This window comes from Abramis brama (genome assembly GCF_963993115.1).
Source record: "Abramis brama genome assembly, chromosome: 3".
Lineage (NCBI taxonomy): Eukaryota > Metazoa > Chordata > Actinopteri > Cypriniformes > Leuciscidae > Abramis > Abramis brama.
The window spans coordinates 19,717,945-19,738,451 of NC_139965.1; the positions used below are offsets into that span (position 1 = coordinate 19,717,945).

General features: G+C 34.7%; 2 protein-coding genes across 4 annotated transcripts; one reads left to right on the forward strand and one right to left on the reverse strand.

Moving 5' to 3' along the window:
• Nucleotides 1–253: 253 nt before the first annotated feature.
• zfand6 (zinc finger, AN1-type domain 6) lies at nt 254–8,743 on the reverse strand. Of its 3 annotated transcripts, none has more exons than XM_084110174.1 (7): nt 8,569–8,743; nt 5,496–5,649; nt 4,543–4,612; nt 2,992–3,080; nt 1,969–2,115; nt 1,652–1,753; nt 254–993 (listed from the first exon to the last, which is right to left on the reverse strand). In XM_084110174.1, the coding sequence occupies exons 2-7, from the start codon at nt 5,638–5,640 to the stop codon at nt 845–847; spliced, it is 702 nt and encodes a 233-aa protein (XP_083966300.1). In that variant the 5' UTR covers nt 5,641–5,649; nt 8,569–8,743; the 3' UTR covers nt 254–844. The 3 variants fall into 3 exon arrangements, with proteins under 3 accessions (XP_083966300.1, XP_083966302.1, XP_083966301.1); XM_084110176.1 differs by having other exon boundaries at nt 1,969–2,112; nt 8,569–8,723; XM_084110175.1 differs by having other exon boundaries at nt 7,690–8,687.
• A 915-nt stretch (nt 8,744–9,658) lies between these two features.
• Nucleotides 9,659–19,948, forward strand: mthfs (5,10-methenyltetrahydrofolate synthetase (5-formyltetrahydrofolate cyclo-ligase)). Its single transcript, XM_084109048.1, has 3 exons — nt 9,659–9,937; nt 12,836–13,100; nt 19,075–19,948. The coding sequence occupies exons 1-3, from the start codon at nt 9,827–9,829 to the stop codon at nt 19,296–19,298; spliced, it is 600 nt and encodes a 199-aa protein (XP_083965174.1). The 5' UTR covers nt 9,659–9,826; the 3' UTR covers nt 19,299–19,948.
• The last annotated feature ends 559 nt before the right edge of the window (nt 19,949–20,507 follow it).

Consider the following 20,507-nt stretch of genomic DNA (forward strand, 5'->3'; position numbering starts at 1 on the left):
GTACCATTGCTACTAATGAAATCACAGATGTAGTAATGATTATATTCAACGTAATGTCAGAAACCAAACAGCAATATTACACAATGTGCAAACCACTGCAGCGTAAAACCAAAGGCAAGATTTTTCAGCAGTTTAAGCAACAGTCTTACAATAACTTTTAATACTAACAGTTTACACAGATGTATGTAATTTAATGTAATTAAACAAAACAGGGCATGTATACTAAGCTAAATTGATTCACTAGAGCCCTTGCTACAGTGTGACGTGTAAAACTTTATTCAACATGAACACAGTGTATTCACAAACATAAATAATATCACTCGCAACTTTCACTCACTCGAATAAATGAACTATAGGAAAAATGTAAATCACAGTCTGTAATGAAGTGCAAAAAATCTGTTAAACCAGAGATCGCAGTAACGCACATAATAACTTGTATATTAAAAACATGTATTCTTTTATATTAAGTAAATCGTCTAATTTTCTTGCTTACGATCCTTATTGAGAAAAATGAAAATAAAAATTAAAGACACATTCTGGCAATGGTTTCAACATGCAAGCTTTGTTCATCACCAGAAATACACAGCCACCCCGAAAAGTCGTCTTAACATGAGAACTTGAACCCATTTAGTAATGCAAATTAAATTACTGCAATTATATAAATATTTTGCGGTTTACATACCAACATATTTTGTAAGTAAATAAATTGGAGGTGTAAAATGAAACAAAGGGACAAAACAAATTTGCGTAAATGTTTCATTGTAGCATGCACAATTCAAGATCTTGTGAAGGGTGTTTGTGGGGAAAAGAGGTAAAAAAAAAAAAAAAAACTGAAATCTTCAGCTCAAATCTTCTTGATTTTCTCCCCAACGACAAGCGGGTTTTCTTTCCTTATTTTCTCAGCTGCATCAGCCTTGTAATCAAAGCTACAGTTGTGAACATCTGAGTATCGGTGTATGCTGCAAAACAACTGTCCACACCGGCAGTCAAAGCCTGTTAGATAGAAACAAAAGTTAGATTAACTGACCTTCATACAGGAAAAAAATAAATAAATAAAATCTCAGCAAAGCATTTAGGTAGCTCACAATGTTTTGTACCAAAGCCTGTGTGTATATGTAAAGGATAATCCACGGCTAGTTGTGCATCAAACGATTTTAATGCACAATGTGGAGGCAAAGAACCACCCGACGCCAAACGGAGTGCATTCAAATCGTTTAATGCACAGCTAGCTATGGATTATTTCTCTTATACCATGGTCATTTGCCAGCATTGACAAGTTAAAGCTGTTATTGATGTTTGCAGCGCAATATTTGACCATAAGGTAAAAAAAATGTGTTATTTTCATCAGTTACATCTAGCATCCTGCCAGCTCTGAATCAGACACAGAGATGGAGTGGTAGGATTACCTTCATTTAAATGAATGAATTATAGCATTTATATCGCGCAGCGATATCTCGGTTCTGTGTGTGAGTGACGTATGTGCGTGCACTTAAGTGCATTAATATAGAACGGTGCTTAAACCGACTGGAACTACCTGTGCATCAAACGGTTTTAATGCACACCTTCCAGCCAATCAGAATAGAGTAGTCAGAGTATTCATTTATAGAGTATACATATAAATCAATAATGTATAGTATATAATTTTGCATACCTGTGAGCCCCACTTTCTTGCGGCAAGTGAAGCAGCGGTTCTTCTTGGGTTTGGATTGCTCTGGCACATCTGAGGTCTGCTCTGAGACATCTAATTCTGAGGCTGTTAAGAGTTTAATACAGGTGGCAAAGATTTAGAAATGCTGCTAACAATAACAACATCTCAATGAGATTCTAAACATCAACAATTCTTGGTTGGCACGCGGTTAGAGTCTGAAACTTTTCCTCAGATATTACTGATCAGAACGTGCTGAAGGACCGCGTGTTCTCATAACTAGGAAGTTATGGCAAGCATGAATCAATGAACTCTGTACTTACTGGACACTGCTTCTGTGGGTTCAGAAGTCTCATCTAACTTTCTCTTTCCTCTCGATGTGCCATCCTCCAGTGAAGAGCTACCTGCCGTAAGCAGCTTTTCCGTAGTGGATTCCTGAATGTTTCTCGCCAGTTTACTGCATGAGACTTCTATACAAACAAATACACAGTCATTTTCCCTAAAGAATCTGCATGAAGGGTCCATAAACTCAAAGACTTTTAACACTAGTATACACCGATCTAACCCTGGGTTAAATAATGTTTTTTTTTTTTTTACATAATATTTATTCATGATGTACTAAACTTGATGACTGCTATGTTCTGATTCATATATTTATTTATTGTTTCAATTCAGTTAAATAACTGTGTTGATGTTGCAAAGTTCATCTATTACAGTCATGTGAAAAAGAAAGTACACCCTTTTGAATTCTATGGTTTTACGTATCAGGACATAATAATAAATAAAAACTGGTCCTTGGCAGGTCTTAAAATTAGGGTGTACTTTCTTTGTCTTTTTTTCACAATGGTGCCATTATTCAGCTCAATGTTGATTCAATTCAGATCAATAACAGTGTCAGTGTTGCAAACAGTGCAGCAGAGGGATCAGACCCGATGAACGACCCTGGATGAACAATTTCAAATGTGGACAGCCCATATGTAAAAGAAACTACTCAATTAGCATTAGTTTGCTGGCAAAAGTTAAGTTTGGTAAACCAGTGTGCTCTGTTATTTAGTTACTTTCATCATTAATTTCTCTAATAAACAACTATGCCTAATTAAGTAACAAACAAGAGTCTTATGATCAGTAGACAAAGAAATGTACACCTGTTTACCCCTGAAAAAAAGACGACGACGTAATCAAATGTAGCCTGGACAAAGCAATCAATATGAAAGATGATGTCTGGCTGTTTCTATGGAATTTTGGAGAGCTTTTGTTTCTTTCTGTGCCATGGTAATCCGTTCAGTGTCTGGTTTTGGAGCGGTGGATGACATAATAAACAGGTCAAAGTGAAAAAGGGAAGGTACCTGGCATTTTCAGGCCTGATTGAGCTGCTACTGAAGCACCGTCTTTATGTGTAACTGCTGCTACTGCTGCTGTTGTTGAGAAACACTGACTGGAGAGGATGATGATGAGAAAAGATTATGTTATATAAGTGAAAATACATCATACAGTGTAAAAACATGTGGGAGTGGGTGCTATGACCAAAACCTTATATCACAGGATGAATAACTTTATAATCACAGCTGGAAATTAAATGAGAAAATATTTTAATAACCATGCTGTAATGCCTGTTTGTGGATAATCCTGTTAATTGACTACATTACAAATAAATGGTACTCATTTGATTGGCATATTTTGTAAATTTAATTGGAACTTGATGGACAGAAAATGAAAAAATAAGACCATTTATAAATGAGCAAGTCTGATATCAGGGCAAAAACAGCTTCACATTATTCAATATGTAATACCAGAGTTTAACAAAAGAATCAAAACCTTAGAACTGCCCACTGATAACCATACAAATATATCTATTGTTATATACAGGGTTTCAAACTTCCTACACATTTTCCATTTCAAAATTCCATACTTTTCCACACTCAGAGGTTTTTCAGCCCATATTTGTTGGTTCATACAGCATCATTTTCAGCATTAAATTTGGTATATAGGACAGTCATCTGTAAATATTCTTATTTTCCCCGTTTTTTTTCCATTGATTTTCTCGAAGTGATAACATGCGCTTACATGATGAGAAGAAACCCAGGCAACATTTTAGTTTTAGTGTCATTGTTACACGTTACATATAGTTACTGTAGTAATAACTATAAATTAAGCATAATTACATGCAATTAACCCTAAACCAACCCCCATTCCTAACCCAATAATAAGTACATGTAGTTAATTATTATTACTCAGTACTTAAATGATACCTAAAATAAAGTGTAACCAAAACATAAAACACTTTATAAACTGCATATATTCACCTCACATCGGTTTGATACTGTAATCATGGTTTGATGTTGAATGATCACCACCAAACAGCAGAGTACAGTCTGATTTAGATGATTGTTCGTTCCTTTATCTGTTTCTGGTTTGAGTGACACACGCACATTCATTTAGTGAAGTTCAAAAGAGACTCGCTTATGGTACAAGACAAAGAGCTTTGCATACTAAAAGTGCGCCTTGAATTTATTCAATTGTGTTTGACAATCACAAAAGGATCACTAAATTTTTGCCATGAAAACACTCTGGTTGTATGATAAATTTTTTTTGTTTTTTTGTTTACATTTTAGTAAACTGAATAGGGTTGATAGTCTGGAAACACAAATATTTTCCATGCTTATCCACCTGGAAAATAATCAAATCAAATTCCACATTTACCATACTTTTCCAAACTGCGTAGGAACCCATATAAAATGGTAGAGCAGAATGATACATAGGGCTGAAAACAAGCTTTTGATATAATAGCCCTTCTGATATAAAAGTTGCACAAATAAACTTGATCCTATGCAATTACAACAACTTACACAACTGCTATGAGAAATGTTGGAGGGGTGGTAAAGAGGAAGATGTTGTACCTGTTTTGTTCATGCTGTGACGTCGATTGTACAGTCATAGATTCTCCTTTACTGCTTATGCTGGAAGACACTGCAGGCAATGAAAGAGCAGGAAACCCAAAATGTCAACACTTCCATTATAACTTCTCCTTATGTGAGGGTTTGTTTTTTGAGCCACGTTTCAGTATGACACTGTGTCCCACCCAGGCATGACGGAATAACTTACAAGTTTCAGTGGCATTGTATTCCTGAATGAATGTTAAATGCTGTAGAGAATAATGAAATCACAGCTTATCAAAAACTTTTTGATGTAGATAAGAAGGATTTTGGTCCAATGATATTTCATTGTGGGCAGTGTTGCACAACACACACACACACATAAGACTAAATGTTCTGTTGAGTGTCAGTAATTAGAACAAAATCTCAGAGTTAGCGATAGACACAAAAAGTTCAGAACGAGTAAAATTGTTTCTTTTTTTGTAAAAGAAATGAACCCGTTTATTCATCAAGGATGCATTAAATTGATCAAAAGTAAGAGAAGGCTTTTACTGTATAATGTTAAAAAAAAAATCTATTTAACACTTTTTGTATGTTAAGATAAGTGTTCTCGTCAACAGCATTTTGGTTGTTTTTCTCTCCGCTATAGCTATATCTTTGCATGAATTTAAATTTCATGCATTTCAATTTGGTCAAATGGCTTCAGTATGTGTAGATGTACTTGTGATATTTGAGGATGGCTGCTGCAGCAGCATGTATAGGGTCAGGAATGAAAGAAAATATGTGGGACTGTCATGTAGAGGGAGTAAGAGTTGATGACGTTATCAGTGTTTGCCATTCCTTAGCTTTTGGTGAACTGATGCCACTGCCTGACATGATCAAATACCATTGTATTTTTACATATGTAAAAGTAAAACAATACTTGCTAAGACAGAACAGTTGGAAAGGAGTCTATTTTTGTGAGACTTCTGACTCACCTGGATCACTGGATCTGCCACTGTTGTTCTGCCGCTGTAAGGAGTCTTTGTAGCAGACCGAGCACATGCCGTTGTTACGTGGGTTCCCATAAAACCCACAACCATTAGAACAAAGCACTTGGGTCTGATTGGTCTCCTGAGCCATATCCCTTTCCTGTGGAGAGAACAAAATAAGAGATTACTATTAAAAAGCCACAATTGTATGTGGTACAATTTTAGAAATCTTTTCACCAATAAATTGGTCACATTGGAGTAACAGTTACTTTGACGGCAAAATCCATAATTCATGAATTTATCCTTTTTGGGCTAAACAACAGACAATTGCATGCATGAGAAACGAATGGTCCGTTTCACCTTAAAAGAGCTCCGAGTCTACGATCTGTGCTTTGAATACTGAGTGTATGGGTGAATTACACTTTGTGCAGATGTTTGAGTGAATAAGACACTTATCTGATTGTCCTCTGACATGTTCTAACTGTCTCCCTGCACCTGCCTGTAAGGGTCTGTTTCTAAGACTACCTCTACAGCTGTCTCACACTCATACTGTACAGGAAATATCCTCGCTGTGTTGAGAGAAAGGGGGCATTAATAGATGGATAGATACATGGATAGATACAGATAGACATATAGACCTAGAGAGACAGACAGATAGATCCAGACAGACAGACCGAGACAAACAAACAGATAGAAAGATAGATACAGACAGACAGATATGTAGACAGAGAGAAATACAGATAGATCCAGACAGACAGATAGACCGAGACAGACAGACATACAGACCAAGAGAAACAGACAGATAGATACAAATCAGACAGATAGATAGATAGATAGATAGATAGATAGATAGATAGATAGATAGATAGATAGATAGATAGATAGATAGATCCAGACAGACAGGTAGACAGACAAAGAAAAACAGACAGACAGATAGATAGATAGAGACAGACAGATATTTTATTAATTATGCATTTTAATAAAAGTATTATTAAATAAAATAAATAAACAAACCAGGTATAAACACTGATCTATCTTGCCTGCCCACTTGAGATCGGATCACACTAGATGCTTTTGGTTTAACAACTCCATATAGATGCAAAATAACACTAGAAACATAAAAAAGAAAATACAGTCACTACTGCTTCCATGTTGACTTTAGCATTACACAAACACTCAATAGATTTCAGTAGCACACTAGAGTGAAACCAAACACAAAGCTTCAACATATCAGTGTTCAGTCAATGTTTAAGCCAAACAGCAGCTTTAAATCAACTTTCAAACAGGTTTAAGTTGGACCTAGTGCTGACACGAGGCATAAAAAAGAGCTTCATTCTGTTGTAAAGGTTAAAAACTGAAGCCACCAAGCAATTGAAGTTGCTTCAGAACAATTCAATTACTCAAATCATACTCATCTCATCAAAAACAACATGTAGATAAACCTACACTGTCTGGCTAAGTAGTGTACAGTGTAGGCCGCTGTGCTCACATGTGTTGCCCTGTGAGAAGGTTATTAAGAGACATGCCCTGACACTGACGTTAGATCAAAAGGTCAGATAAAGACACTCAGTTTCTCTCCAGCTCCATGCAACAGGATCACAGAAGTCAAGAACGCTAACGTTAACCAAGACCATCATAATTATTACTGCTCGAGTTCAATATGAACTACTAACACTGAATATTAAACTTTGGGGTGTAACTTGTCACACACTTTAAATTATTTACTTGTGCTTTACATAGAGGACAGGGAAGTTGAGCGCATTTCATTTCCTAAGGTCAGAAACTCATCTCATTTACAATTAGAATGGACATCTGTCTCAGGTGATCCAATAACAAATGCGATAAAGCCAGGTCTAAACATCATCCAAATTTTGTGAAACTGGATTTTTCAAACAAATGTGACTACATTGTAATAGGTTTGCAGGCAGAATTGAGTACATGTAAATACTCAGTGTTTAGTACAAAGCCTATAGTCTTCTTAAATCACAATGAGTTTGTTTCATTATCAATTAGACTGACTACAAATAAAACTTGTAACAGTCGGATCTGAACAACGGGGGTAATCAGGTTTCCACGGTAACTCTTGCACTATTTACACTGTCCTTTGTTTAAATAATCATATACTGTAAATGACAACACCACAAGACGCAGATTTCAACGTAATATCTCGCTCATATGTCGATACGTTTGCCTTCCTTACCTGGTAAATGGTTTATAGTGAGCGCCTCTGTTTATCTACTAAGTAACGTCGCTAGCTGTTTAAATGAAAGCTGGACATCGTAAAACACATTGAGTAATAATAGAAAGGGTTACCTACACGCCCACTGAAACGCTATTGGCTGCGTACTGTAAGCCACGCCCACGTGCATCACGATAGTCTTCCAGTCATGTTAAGTCCGATTCATTTTAGAGAATCGGTTCATTTGAACAGTACATTTAAAGGTCAATTCGGTCTGATTTGTAATGTTCATAGTGTTTTGTGAACTGGTTTAAACAATTCAGTGATTGGAGTCGACTCTTAAGAACGATTCGTCAGGAATCAGACATCGCTATTTTCTTTATTTTACGCGTAAAGTTAAAGAAAGGTGCATGTTGATTGATGTCGTGGACGATGTTGGGATCATTACGGATTAGCAGCAACAACTCACAATATATGGGAAATGTTTAAAAAAAAAATAATATTAACATCACAGCTAACGTTACTTCCCTAAAGATATAAACAGAAGTTTAACCATCTGGCATGCAGATTTCATGTAGACAGAGACAGTTTTTTGCACAGACTTGTAAACTAAAAGGCAGTATAGTACAAGTATAGTTACTATTGCAACAATGTTTGTTTAATTTTCCAACTAATAATCTCGCTATTAGCTTGTTAGTGACAAGGTAACGTTACAAAGCTTTTCTAAACTAACGACTATTTGCTCTCTTACGAATAAATAAGTAATTATTCAGTAGCTTTTGCCACGCGACCATATAGTATACGACAACAGGTTTTGCTCTTGTCAAGTTGGCTAACAGATCACAAAACGCCGCAGCTGTTTCACTGATTCAATTGATTAACATTCGCATTTACACTCACCTCCCGACTCCTGACGATTACTATATCAATATCGCTGGATTAAAAGAGTTTGGTTTATTGTCTTGCACTATTAAAATGTTTGCGAAGTGTTTTCGGCGTTCACCAGCTTCCCTTCCCCCACCGAGAAACAGCCTGTTTGTTAGTTTTGACACTCCAGCCCCCACTTTAACCTACCCAGTGACGTCATGATGGGACTTAGTTTATAGTTTCATAGACAGTATATAAACGTATAGTTTTCAGTATAGACTGTCCCATGTGACATATCATCGTTTCACTTGTTTAAAAAATGTTTTTAAAAGGTATAGAGGCACCTTTTGTGACACTCCAAATGATGTACTTTGTATCTCTTTGGGACTGTTCGTTTATAAAAACATATTTTGGACTCTTTTTGTTTTTTATATATATTTAGTCCAGAATGATATTTTTAGAACAAAACCAAGTATGATATCCAAACATGCTTGTAACCTTCAAGTGAATTTTTTTTTTTGTAAAAATATATATATATTTATTACCAGGTAAAATGTGAAATGACTTAATAAACCTTAACCCTCAAACTTGCTTCGTATTATGATTATGATATAAATTAATACCATTAGTCTGAATTACAATATAAAATAATAATAAAATCCCCTCATCATGTACTCACTGTCACCCTCGTGTTGTTACAAACACATATACTTTATTATTTTAATGTGTATTTTGTGTTGTGTGTTTATGTGAAACTTTTGGTACAGTCAGCTTGGCCAGGACTTCCTAGAAGAAGAGATTTTTATCTCAATGGGACCTTCCTGGTAAAATAAAGGATAAATAAATACCATAGACCACCAAAGGTTAGGCAAATGGTCTGTGATGATCATTCACTTTCATTGTATGCCAAAAAGGACGAATTAAAAGAGAAGGGCAACTCAGGCTGTCAGTCCTTAAAAGTCTGGAAAAAAATCATATTGTGTGTCCCACGCAATAAATTAAAGTAAATCGAGTTTGTAACAACATGAGAGTGGGTTTTCAAAAGACTTTTAAGAGCTGTAAACTGACTCCGCCCACTCAGGATGGCTAATCCATTTTTACACTGGCTACGCCAACTCAGGACGACTAATCTATCCTGCATGACTAGATTACACGCACATGTGCAGACTCCACTGATGTTATCACTTTCTCACGAGTTAATAATTAATTGAGCTGCTGCAATGATTACAACGATCTGTATTTTAATGTGTCGGTTTGCAGTCTGAGTGGATTTGAGCAGTGCAGATTCATTATGGCAGCTTTGCGTGCAGCAAAACAAGCTTTAAGAAGAGAAATCAAGAGTCGAGTGGCTGCAGTGAGTGATCAGGAGAAACTCAGACAGTCTCGAGTTGTCTCACAAAAGGTAAATGTCATCGATGTGTCAGCTGAGCGACACGAGCTTTCAGGGGTCTTGTAATATACGGGACAGTAACGTTAGTTAGATTGTACTTTGCACATAGGATCTCTAACAGTTACATATACGTAACTTTACCTAATATCCACCATACAATTTTTATTTTGTTGCAGATATTTTAGAGCATAGCAAATATGCACAAATACATTAACTTTTTTAATTATTTATAATGTTGAATATGTAATGCTTCACCTTTTTTTACGTTATTGACAGCTTTTTTGATCCCACCAATTTCCTTTTGAGATTTTGGATATAAAATAAGCTGTATTTCTGCACATGACTCAGGAGTTTATTTGCATCCTGGTCCCCTGCCTGTTCTTTTTTTTTTTTTTTACCTTTCTTGCACAATGTCCCTGCATGGACAGTTTTAGCACAGGGGTTTTCAAACTTTGGTCCAGGGGGCCACAAGGGAGTGCTGGGGGTGTTGGTGGAAATGTTTAGAGAAAAACAAAAAATAAATACATTTACAAATAAGATTTAAATAAATTATAAAAAAAATTATTTAAATAAATAAATACAGGTAGGTTTCTTCAAGCGACTTGAAGACGTTGCCACAGTTCTCCACAGTTTAGTCTGTCTCAGTTTTTTGTTTCTTCATGTAATGCCAGATGGACTCGATGATGGTGAGATCAGATCTCTGTGTGGATCACACCGGCTGTTGTCAGACTCCTTGTGCATACAAAAATCTCACTGGATTATAATAGTTGGAAATGTAAACGTAAATGGATTATGTTTGGAAATGTAAACTGATATTTCCTACTGACACACTACAGCAGAAGATATAAATAACTGGCTTAAAACCATTTTTTGTGTGTGTGAAAATACTAACGTGCCTAAGACTTTTGCACAGTACTGTTGCATATATATATATATATATATATATATATATATATATATATATATATATATATATATATATATATACACACCATGTATGCGTGTGTGTATATATATATATATATATATATATACACGCATACATGGTCAGAATTATTGGAACTCTTGGTAAATATAATCAATGAATGCTGTGAAAATAAATCTGCATTGTTTATATTTTTGATATTTCATAAAAATTTGTTTAAAAAAAAATCAAAACAAAAATCTAACCTTTCATTAAAGTAAAACTAATGAATGTGGGGAGAAAATCACATTATGAAATAAATGTTTTTCTCTAATACACGTTGGCAACAATTATAGGTACCCCTAGAAATTCTTATGAGTAAAGTCTCATTTGAGTAAAAGTATATTTCCTCTTCATATTTACAGTTTTTAGCCCACCAGGGTGACTAGGAACATGAAATTGTCGTTTCACAGGAGTATAAATATGAGGAAACGCAAAGGCCAAATTCCTTTAATCAACCATCACAGTAAAACAAAAGAATATAGTTCTGATGTGCAGAAAAAGATTGTTGAGCTTCACAAAACAGAAAGTAACTGTAAGAAAATAACTAAAGAATTGAAAATTCCAAATTTCTACCATCAGGACCATAATTAAGAAGTTCCAAACAACAGGAAATGTTACGAATCTGCCAGGAAGAGGGCGCGTGTCTATATTGTCTTAATGCACGGTGAGGAGGAAAGTTTGACAGGCCAAAGACTCTTCAGGGATCACAGATGGAGAATTGCAGAAAATAGTTGAGTCTTGAGGTTAGACAGCATTAAAAAATATCAAACAGCACCCACATCACCACAAGTTGTTTGGGAGAGTTTCAAGAAAACTCATTAAAATAAGAAAAACAGCATATTCATTAAAATAAGAAAAACAGCATATTCAGTAGTCAGACACCGGAACTTCAAACAGGACCTGTTTCTGTGGTCAGATGAAACCGTAAAAATAACTTTTTGGCAGCAAACCCACCAGATTGGTTTCGGTGCAAACTGGGATAAAAAGTACTTTATCCATACTGATCCAGATCCATACTGCGGGATCTTTAATGTTGTGGGCCTATTTCTGCCGGAAGTCCTGGACATCATGTTCAGATACATTGTATCATGGATTCTATCAAATATCACAAAAAAAAATCTACATTTGACGGCCTCTGCTAGAAATCTCATAATGGGCCGTGGTCGGATCTTCCATCAGGACAATGATCCAAAACAAACATCAGAATCATCACAAAAATGGGTCACTGAGCACAACATGAAGCTTCTGCCATGACCATCCCAGTCCCTTGAGCTGAACCCTACAGAAAGCTGAAGAGGAGAGTATTAATATGGAGCTGGGAATCTGAAGGATCTGGAGAGATTCTGTATGGAGGAATGGTCTCTGTCTGATCTCTTCAGGTATTATAGAAGAAAACTCAGAGCTGTTATCTTGGCAAAAGGTTGCAAGAAGTATTCAATAAAAGGGTTTCCATTAATTGTGGCCAATGTGTATTGGAGAAAAACATTTCATAAAGAGATTTTCCCCACATTTTCAGTTATTTTACTTCAATGAAAGAATTGTTTTTTTGTGATTTTTGTTGTTGTTGTTGTAAAAAAAAAAAAAAAAAGAACAATTAACAATGAAGTTTTTTTTTTTTTTTGCACAGACTTATTTTCATATTTACGTAAGTGTGCTAATAATTCTGACCATGACTGTATATGTGTTAGACACACTCTCATGAACCTAATCAGATTTGCGAAAACTACTCCCTTACTGAGGCATTTATTTGAACCTATTTTCATACAGAGACATTGTAATTACATACAGTATCCTATATGGAGAAAAATACAACTAAGAAACACGGCCTATGTTACTGTATTCATAAATAGCAGTAAAACATTTATGTCAAGCATGTTACAAAATAAATAAATGATTGTAAATATGGTTTGTGTTTATTAACTACGATCCAAACTTATGTCTAGTTGTTCAGGCATCCCAAATACCTGTCCAGCCAGCGTGTCGCTGTCTTCCTGAACATGCATGATGAGGTGCGCACAGAGGACATCATCAAGGACATCTTCAAGAGGGGCAAAGTGTGCTTCATTCCCAGATACTTCACCAAGAGCAGTCATATGGACATGTTACGACTTCAAGACATGGAGGACATGAACACGCTGCCCCTCACGTCCTGGAACATCCGGCAGCCAGCAGACGAGGACACCGACAGAGAGGAAGCCCTAGATGCAGGTGGGTTAGACCAGAAGATTTAGACAATGGACCTGTCCTATAGAAGCTTATTTCTGCCGCGGAGAAAAAGGGGTTTTATCTCACAAAAAAAAAACAAAAAAAAAACAGAATTACGAGTTATAAACTGTGAGAAATAAAATTGTGAGAAATAAAGTTGGAATTGTGAGATATAAACTTGCAATTTTGGGTTATAAAGTCTGAATTGCGAGAAAAAAGTTAGATTGTGAGATATAAATTCTGAATTGATATATCAATTCTGAGAAAAAATTCAGAATTGCGAGCTATGAACTCTTAATTGTGATAAAAAGAATTGCGAGTTATAAAGTCAGAATTGCGAGTTATAAACTGAACTACGAGAAATAAAGTCAGAATTGCGAGTTATAAACTGAACTACGAGAAATAAAGTCAGAATTGCAAGATATACTCTCAACTGTCAGTATATGAAATCCAAATTGTGAGATATAAACTCTCAATTGCAAGAAAAAAAGCAACACTTACCTTTAATATATTTTTTTTCTTCTGTGGCAGAAACAAGTTTCCATACTACCCTCTTACAATATTTTTTTTAAATTAAAGGGAAAATAAAATGCATGTTTAAAAAACAGCCGAATGCTGCACATTTTTCCAGATATTGAGTTGTTGACTAGTTATATTCTCAACCTGATTCATCATATTTTAGTTAGAACTATTAGCTGATTTATTGCATTTAATTTAGTCTAAAACACAGTTTGTAACATGCATTGAGGTGAGGGGAAATGATCCCATCAGACTGAATTTATTTGTTATTTAATTTACTTAAAAACAGCAGAAACAGCCAAAAGGCTGTAGAAGGTCCGTGTCAAATACTGAAAAAATTAGTACATAAATGACTTTGCTTAAGCTTAATAAACACATCAAAGTTCAATAAGGCGATGAGCTCACACACATAATACACAAACGGTTTGTCATTGCATTTGGCCTCTAAATAAAGTATTGTTTGTAAGAAATCTTCTATTGTTATGTGTGCAAGCTCCTCTCCTTGTTGAACTTATTTAATTTACTTGTAATAAAATGTGCAAAAATAAATTCAAAATACAGCACATATTCACAAAGCTATTATAATTAATAATTATATAATATAATATTATTATAATGTGAGGAAAGTGTTAAACAGGTATGTAGTGTGGAAAAGGAAATGTATTGTACCATTAGATGGTGCTCTCACCCCACAGGTTCATTTGGCTTCATATTCACTTACAGTGTAATCAGATTTTGATGTTTTGTATAATAGAACACAAGATTTTGCATCTAAACATTAACATTAGGATATTTAATTTAGTTTGATCTTTTAATATTGCATTTTGTGGTTGAGCATTTGCCCTTTCCAAGATAGAAAAGGTGGGTTACTGCATTGCAGTGTTTAGGCTATATGCTGACTAGTAGTAGTTACACCAAACTGCTCGAATCATGTTTTTTAAAGTCCCTTATGAGTTTACGGCTTAGAAATAGACTAAAAGACCACAGCGGCACCTAGTTTTACTGTAATCCCAATATATTCTTTCTTAATGTGTGATTTAGTCATATATCAAGCATGAAATGCTCTTAGAAACAAATTTCACTTCCATAATTTTTGCATATTTCAATTAATACAGAAATTGCTTCATAAATTGATGGTGAAAAGTGGGTAATACCAGAAGGGAATCAGGTGGTTAGAGATGGTGTATTTGTTTCTTTTCAATAATATGCCCCAATGAATCATGCACAATAAGGCCAGATATGTGTATTAAGAAAATGTTGAAATTCAAGCATTAGCAGGTTTAATGAGTGTATAATTTCTTCATTAAAGTGTAATTTAGTAGGCTAATTGACACGTTGTTTATTGTCAGACTCATGTTGTATATCATGTTATAGCGCCTGAGTCAGGAACTTACCATCATATTTAATTTATTCCCCCACATTTACTTGCTGTAAGTGAATTATGATTCATAAATCATGCTGTTTCCTGCACACAGCTAGTATTTATGGGGTTTGTGACTGAGGACTGTTTATGTTTACCAAAGACGTGCTTTTTTTTCTGATTGTCCTAATTGTTCATCTATACAACTGTACTGTTTACTTTATCTCTGTAATTTATCATCAGGCTAATTATAGCTTAAGTAAATCTTACGTTTAGCAGAAATGCTTGTTTTATAAAGCAGACAGGAAAGAAATCACCCCGTCTCACTGTGTCAATGTGGTGGAGAATATAAACTAGGCAGAACTGAGCAGGTGTTACAGGACGGCAGAGGCAGACCAAAGCCTCTCGCCCCTGTTGAGTAAGTAATGACTCTGAGATTAAAGTCAGTGTGTTTTAGACACAATTTATGGGGTGTATGTGTATATGTGCATTAAAGAGAGAGAGGAGCGGATGAAAAATACAGCCATTCAGGAGAAAGCGATAGAAATGGGGGTTGATATGTGAAATGCACATGAGGAGGGGTGTAAACGCACTGAACTATCCCAGTGTGAGAGGAAGGTGGGTGTTTTGTGCATTTTGTTCCAGCAGAGTGAAACCGTGACCTTGAGCTCGGGACATGCTTTGGACTTTAATGTTACTTGCCTTTAAAGTCAACATGAAATAAAAAAAATGACCTAGGCCCGTTCACACCAAGGACGATAACGATAACAATAAAGATGTATTTTAAAAAATCTTTCTAAATATAAAAGATAATTAATTCCAATCTTCTGAACAAGATAGTTCAGAAAATGAAAATATTACAGATGACCGTACTATATACCAAATGCTGAAAATAATGCTGTACGAACCATGTTAAATATGGTCTGAAAGAGCAGATATGTTTGGATATTTGATTCTGGAAAAGTATGGGATTTTGAAAAGAAAATGGAATTCCCTGAGGATTGATTATGATTAATTCCATTTTCAGAATTCAATGATTATTATTATGATTAAATTGACATTGATTTTAATTGTTGCCAACAAAAAGAAATGAAAGAGAGCTGAGACTAGATGAAAATGTCAGGTGTGTGTGTTTGAAGGAGGGACAAGCATTAAATCTGTGTGTGTAAACTGACCAATCTTTGCACGCTTGTATTGGTAGTACATCACCGTGACACTAAGTGCTAACAAGACTGAATGGTTTGAATCCACCGAAGTGCACTTCATTGCCTATCTGTTGGTGTGTCTGATTGAGGTGCTCGGAAAGCATTTAATCCCGCAATAACACTCCATACCTCACTGTCGTCCCTTAAGGTCAAACGGTGCCGCTTGTAAATCAACAAGTTTTTATGAGATTCCAGCAAACATTTGGACTTAATGAACTGTGCTGTCTGGTTAAAATGACTCTCACATTTCCGTGTGCAGTTGTAAAACCATCTCATAGATGCAACTGTTAGTATCATGTATGAAATGAGTCTCACACAAATGTGGCTGTTGAAAAATGTGTGTATCTGGATGTAATAGTTTATTAGAAGCGAGCTGGTTCCTGATATTAAACACCGTTACTGCTGAATTATGGTTAAGGGATGTTTCAAATCAAAATTGAATGATATAATACTGCTATCAATATTATATCCTTTAGGTTTTTGAGTGTATAATTTAATATATGAATAATTTATAATTTATTTAGGTAGAATTATGATTTAAAATGTATTTATTAATTTTAGTTGTAAGTTACCATTTGTGGATTACTTATCTAATGTTTAATTATATAAAAATTATATACAAATTTAATTTTTGTAATGCACCAGTTAAAAATTTTGTGGTCATTTTTAACATTTTTAAAAAAAGAAATAATCTGCTCACCAAGGCTGCATTTATTTGATAATATTTGACAATATTACAAAAATACTTATTGTTTTTTTTTGTTTTTTTTTAATAATTAAAATGTAAATTATTGCTGCTTAATATTTTTGTGGAAATCGTGATACTCTACCATTCAAAAGTAAGTGGTAAGCAGATTAAAAAAAGAACAAATTAAATTGACTGTAAATGCATGTTACAAATGGAATTCCATTTCAAATAAATGCGGAACTTTATTCATCAAATGATCAAAAATGCATGATAAATGTTTTCAATATTGATAAGAACCATTATTCATTTTACTGTTCAATGTTTTTACTGTATTTTTGATCAAATATATGCAGCCTTGGTGAGTCTGAGATCTTAATTATTCCAATTATTTTAAACTTTTAATCGGTACGTGTGTATATATAATTATATAGTAATGTATATATAGTTTATAAACAAATGCATTTAAATGTACTAATTTTAAAATACATTTATTTATATATATATATATATATATATATATATATATATATATTATGGTTATATTATTTAAGTATTTACAGCAAAAAGAGCAGCAGAATATTCTCAATTTATCTCTTTTCTCATTTTAGCAGCACAATATGACTAAAGGTTTATCATTGGAAAAAAATGAAAGCAATCATAAAAGCGTGCTCTTCATCTAATGTAAAAAAAAAAAAAAAAAAAAGAAGCTGTGGAATCCCCATCGGCAAACTCCTGTGTTTCTTCAGATCCTTTCTATTTCACCTTTTACACCAGAGGATCGTGAACTGGGATTGGCAGATAAATAGATGAGATGAAGAGATAAAAAGACAGAACAATTTTTGAAATCCTGCAAAGAACTGATGCACTTTCAGATTTAAACCTTGAGCAACTTGGCGACAAAACGGGGATTGATTTGGAGGTATTGGGCAGTCCAAGGTGTTGCTCTGAGATGAAGCCTGCAGGCCTGAGAAACATGTTTTGCAGACCTGATAAAAGAATATGATCTGTGATGGCTTGTACATTAAATACCTTGTCTTGTTTATATTGGTGATGGTCTAATTGGTTCAGGCTCATTAATAACACTTTTTTTATTTAAAGCGACTGTTTGCGATTTGTCAGCACAATCGTATCAAGTTGAATAATGTGTATGTAATAATTCTGCGTAGATACATTATTGATGAATGTTGAAGACAGGCTTATTAGAACAGAGCCGAGAGTGAAATATGGAATGAGGTGCAGGAACAGGCTGCAGTTGTGAGATCATTGATATTAATATTTAATGGTTTTGCTTGTGTTTGAAATTCAGACTCGTAACATATTTCATGTAAACCATAAAGCAGACTGTCTGGCCACTGTCATTTGTTTTATCTTCAAAATTGGCAAATTTGTAAGGCCTTTATATCCAATGGGCCTTATTCATGAAAGTAGACAGAACGTAAATCCTTTAGTACTTAAATCAAGAACAATTTACATACAGATGCATTTACAAAAATGCAGAAAATCATTGATTATTCATGAATGCTCATTTGAATTGTTGAGTTCTTGTGGCTACAGCAGCAGAACACAAATCTATTTGTATTGAACTGAATGTAACATTTATGCTACATTTATGCAACACCTCTGCACAAATGGGTTGTGTGAATTTAATATGTAATGTTTGTTTGCTTCACTACACAAGCAGAAAGTAAATTCATTTGTACATAAATTGGTGAATGCAGTTCAGTTCTTCCTCGAGAGGATCAGATCAAGAGGTCAGAATAACGGTTCTTTCAGAATTAAATTTTAGTTTAAAGTTTATACATATTTTGCAGTTTCTTTATTGCTACATTTTTAATACGATAATTATCCACTAATTAGCTGTCACTGCATCTGCAACTATCAAGTAGCTAAGTCAGAAATAGATATGCATTGGTTATTATATCTGTCAATTAGGAAACATGCATGATGCAAACAAATAACAGAAAAGAATGTGGATGAAAATAAGTTATTCTATAAAACACATGTATCTTTCGAACACCTGTCTGTAAGCACACAGATGTTAGTCTGTTTCTACTTAGTGAGTTTGGCTTCCCTGCATGTTTTTGGTTCTCAAGAACTTAAAATTCACTGTATTGTGCTGTAATGTAATTTGAGCTCCAAAAACAAATCTGCATAATCCACATAATCTTATTTAATTACTGTCTTTCCTTTCTAATTTTGTTACAGGAGGACTCGATCTTATCCTCATGCCTGGTTTGGGATTTGATAAGAACGGGAATCGGCTTGGCAGAGGAAAGGGTTTCTATGACACGTATCTGGAGCGCTGTAGGACGCACCCTAAGGGAAAGCCGTACACCATTGCCTTGGCTTTCAAAGAGCAGCTGTGTGCTGAAGTCCCAGTGGGAGAACATGATATTATTATTGATGAAGTCCTCTATGAAGACGAGTAATGAACTGGACCAGTCGGACCATGATTTCAGTGCTGTTGATTTGAATTCAAAGGATTCCTAACAATATGGATCCTGTTGCTGAATGAAATGCATTAAATCTCTTTGAATGCAATCCATTCAAATCATATAATGTTTGCATGCAGACTCTTTTCAGAAAAGCTTTGAAGTATCTTTATCAATAGAAGATTTACCAAACTCTGACGTTCTTAAAAATAGTGGTTCTTTATTGGCATTGATGGTTCCATGAAGAACCTTTTAACATCCATGGGACTTTTCAATTCCAATATAGGTTCTTTATAGAGGAAAAACGTGCTTTAATTTTATTTTAAAAAATGCTTCTTTAAAGGTTCTTGGGGAACCAAAAATGGTTCTTCTATAGTGTCACTACAAAAACTCTCATTCAAAAGCTTTTTAAGAGTATACCAAAAGGCTAAATATGCAGTCTGTCCTGACATTAACTCTTTCCCCACCATTGATGACATGTTTTGTCATTTATGAGACAATGCTTCCCTGCCATTGACAGAATTGTCCGGTTTTCTTTGTTTTAGAGTAGAGTACGCTATTATGCATCTTCTGAAAGAGTACCAAATCTCCAAATCAAAACACAAGCAAAAAGGAGCAGAAACAAACAATAAAAGCATTGCTTATGCATGTTGTAGTCTCTCTTTTTTTAACACGATTTTCACAACTTTTTGTTCAAAATTGTGCTTTTTTTCATAAAAATGACCCATATTCAACCCTCATGAAGCTAGAATTAATATATATATATATATATATATACATATACATACATGTATATAAGCAGAGGATCTGTTCTTTCTTTTGATATGTTGCATGTTCAGATATTTATACAAAAAAAGTTTCTAGGGCTCCTGCAGACTGAATTGCAAGCATAGCTGTCAATCATGATGTTACACCACATTTTTTATAGCATCAAATAACTAACTAAAACCAAACTTGTTAGAAAAAACAAACACTTGAACATGTGTCATATGCCACTAAAATGCATGAAACCATCTTTGGAAAAAAATTATTTGAAGAGTAATTAGATTTGGCTTGTGTCCCGTTCGATTACATGGAGAGGGTATGGTTTATGACTTATACTGCAGCCAACCACCAGGGGGGCGATCAAAATGTTTTGGCTTCACTTTTCATGATGTGTGGCACACTTGGTTACAGCATGTTTAAAAATAATCAGGACAGTTTTTT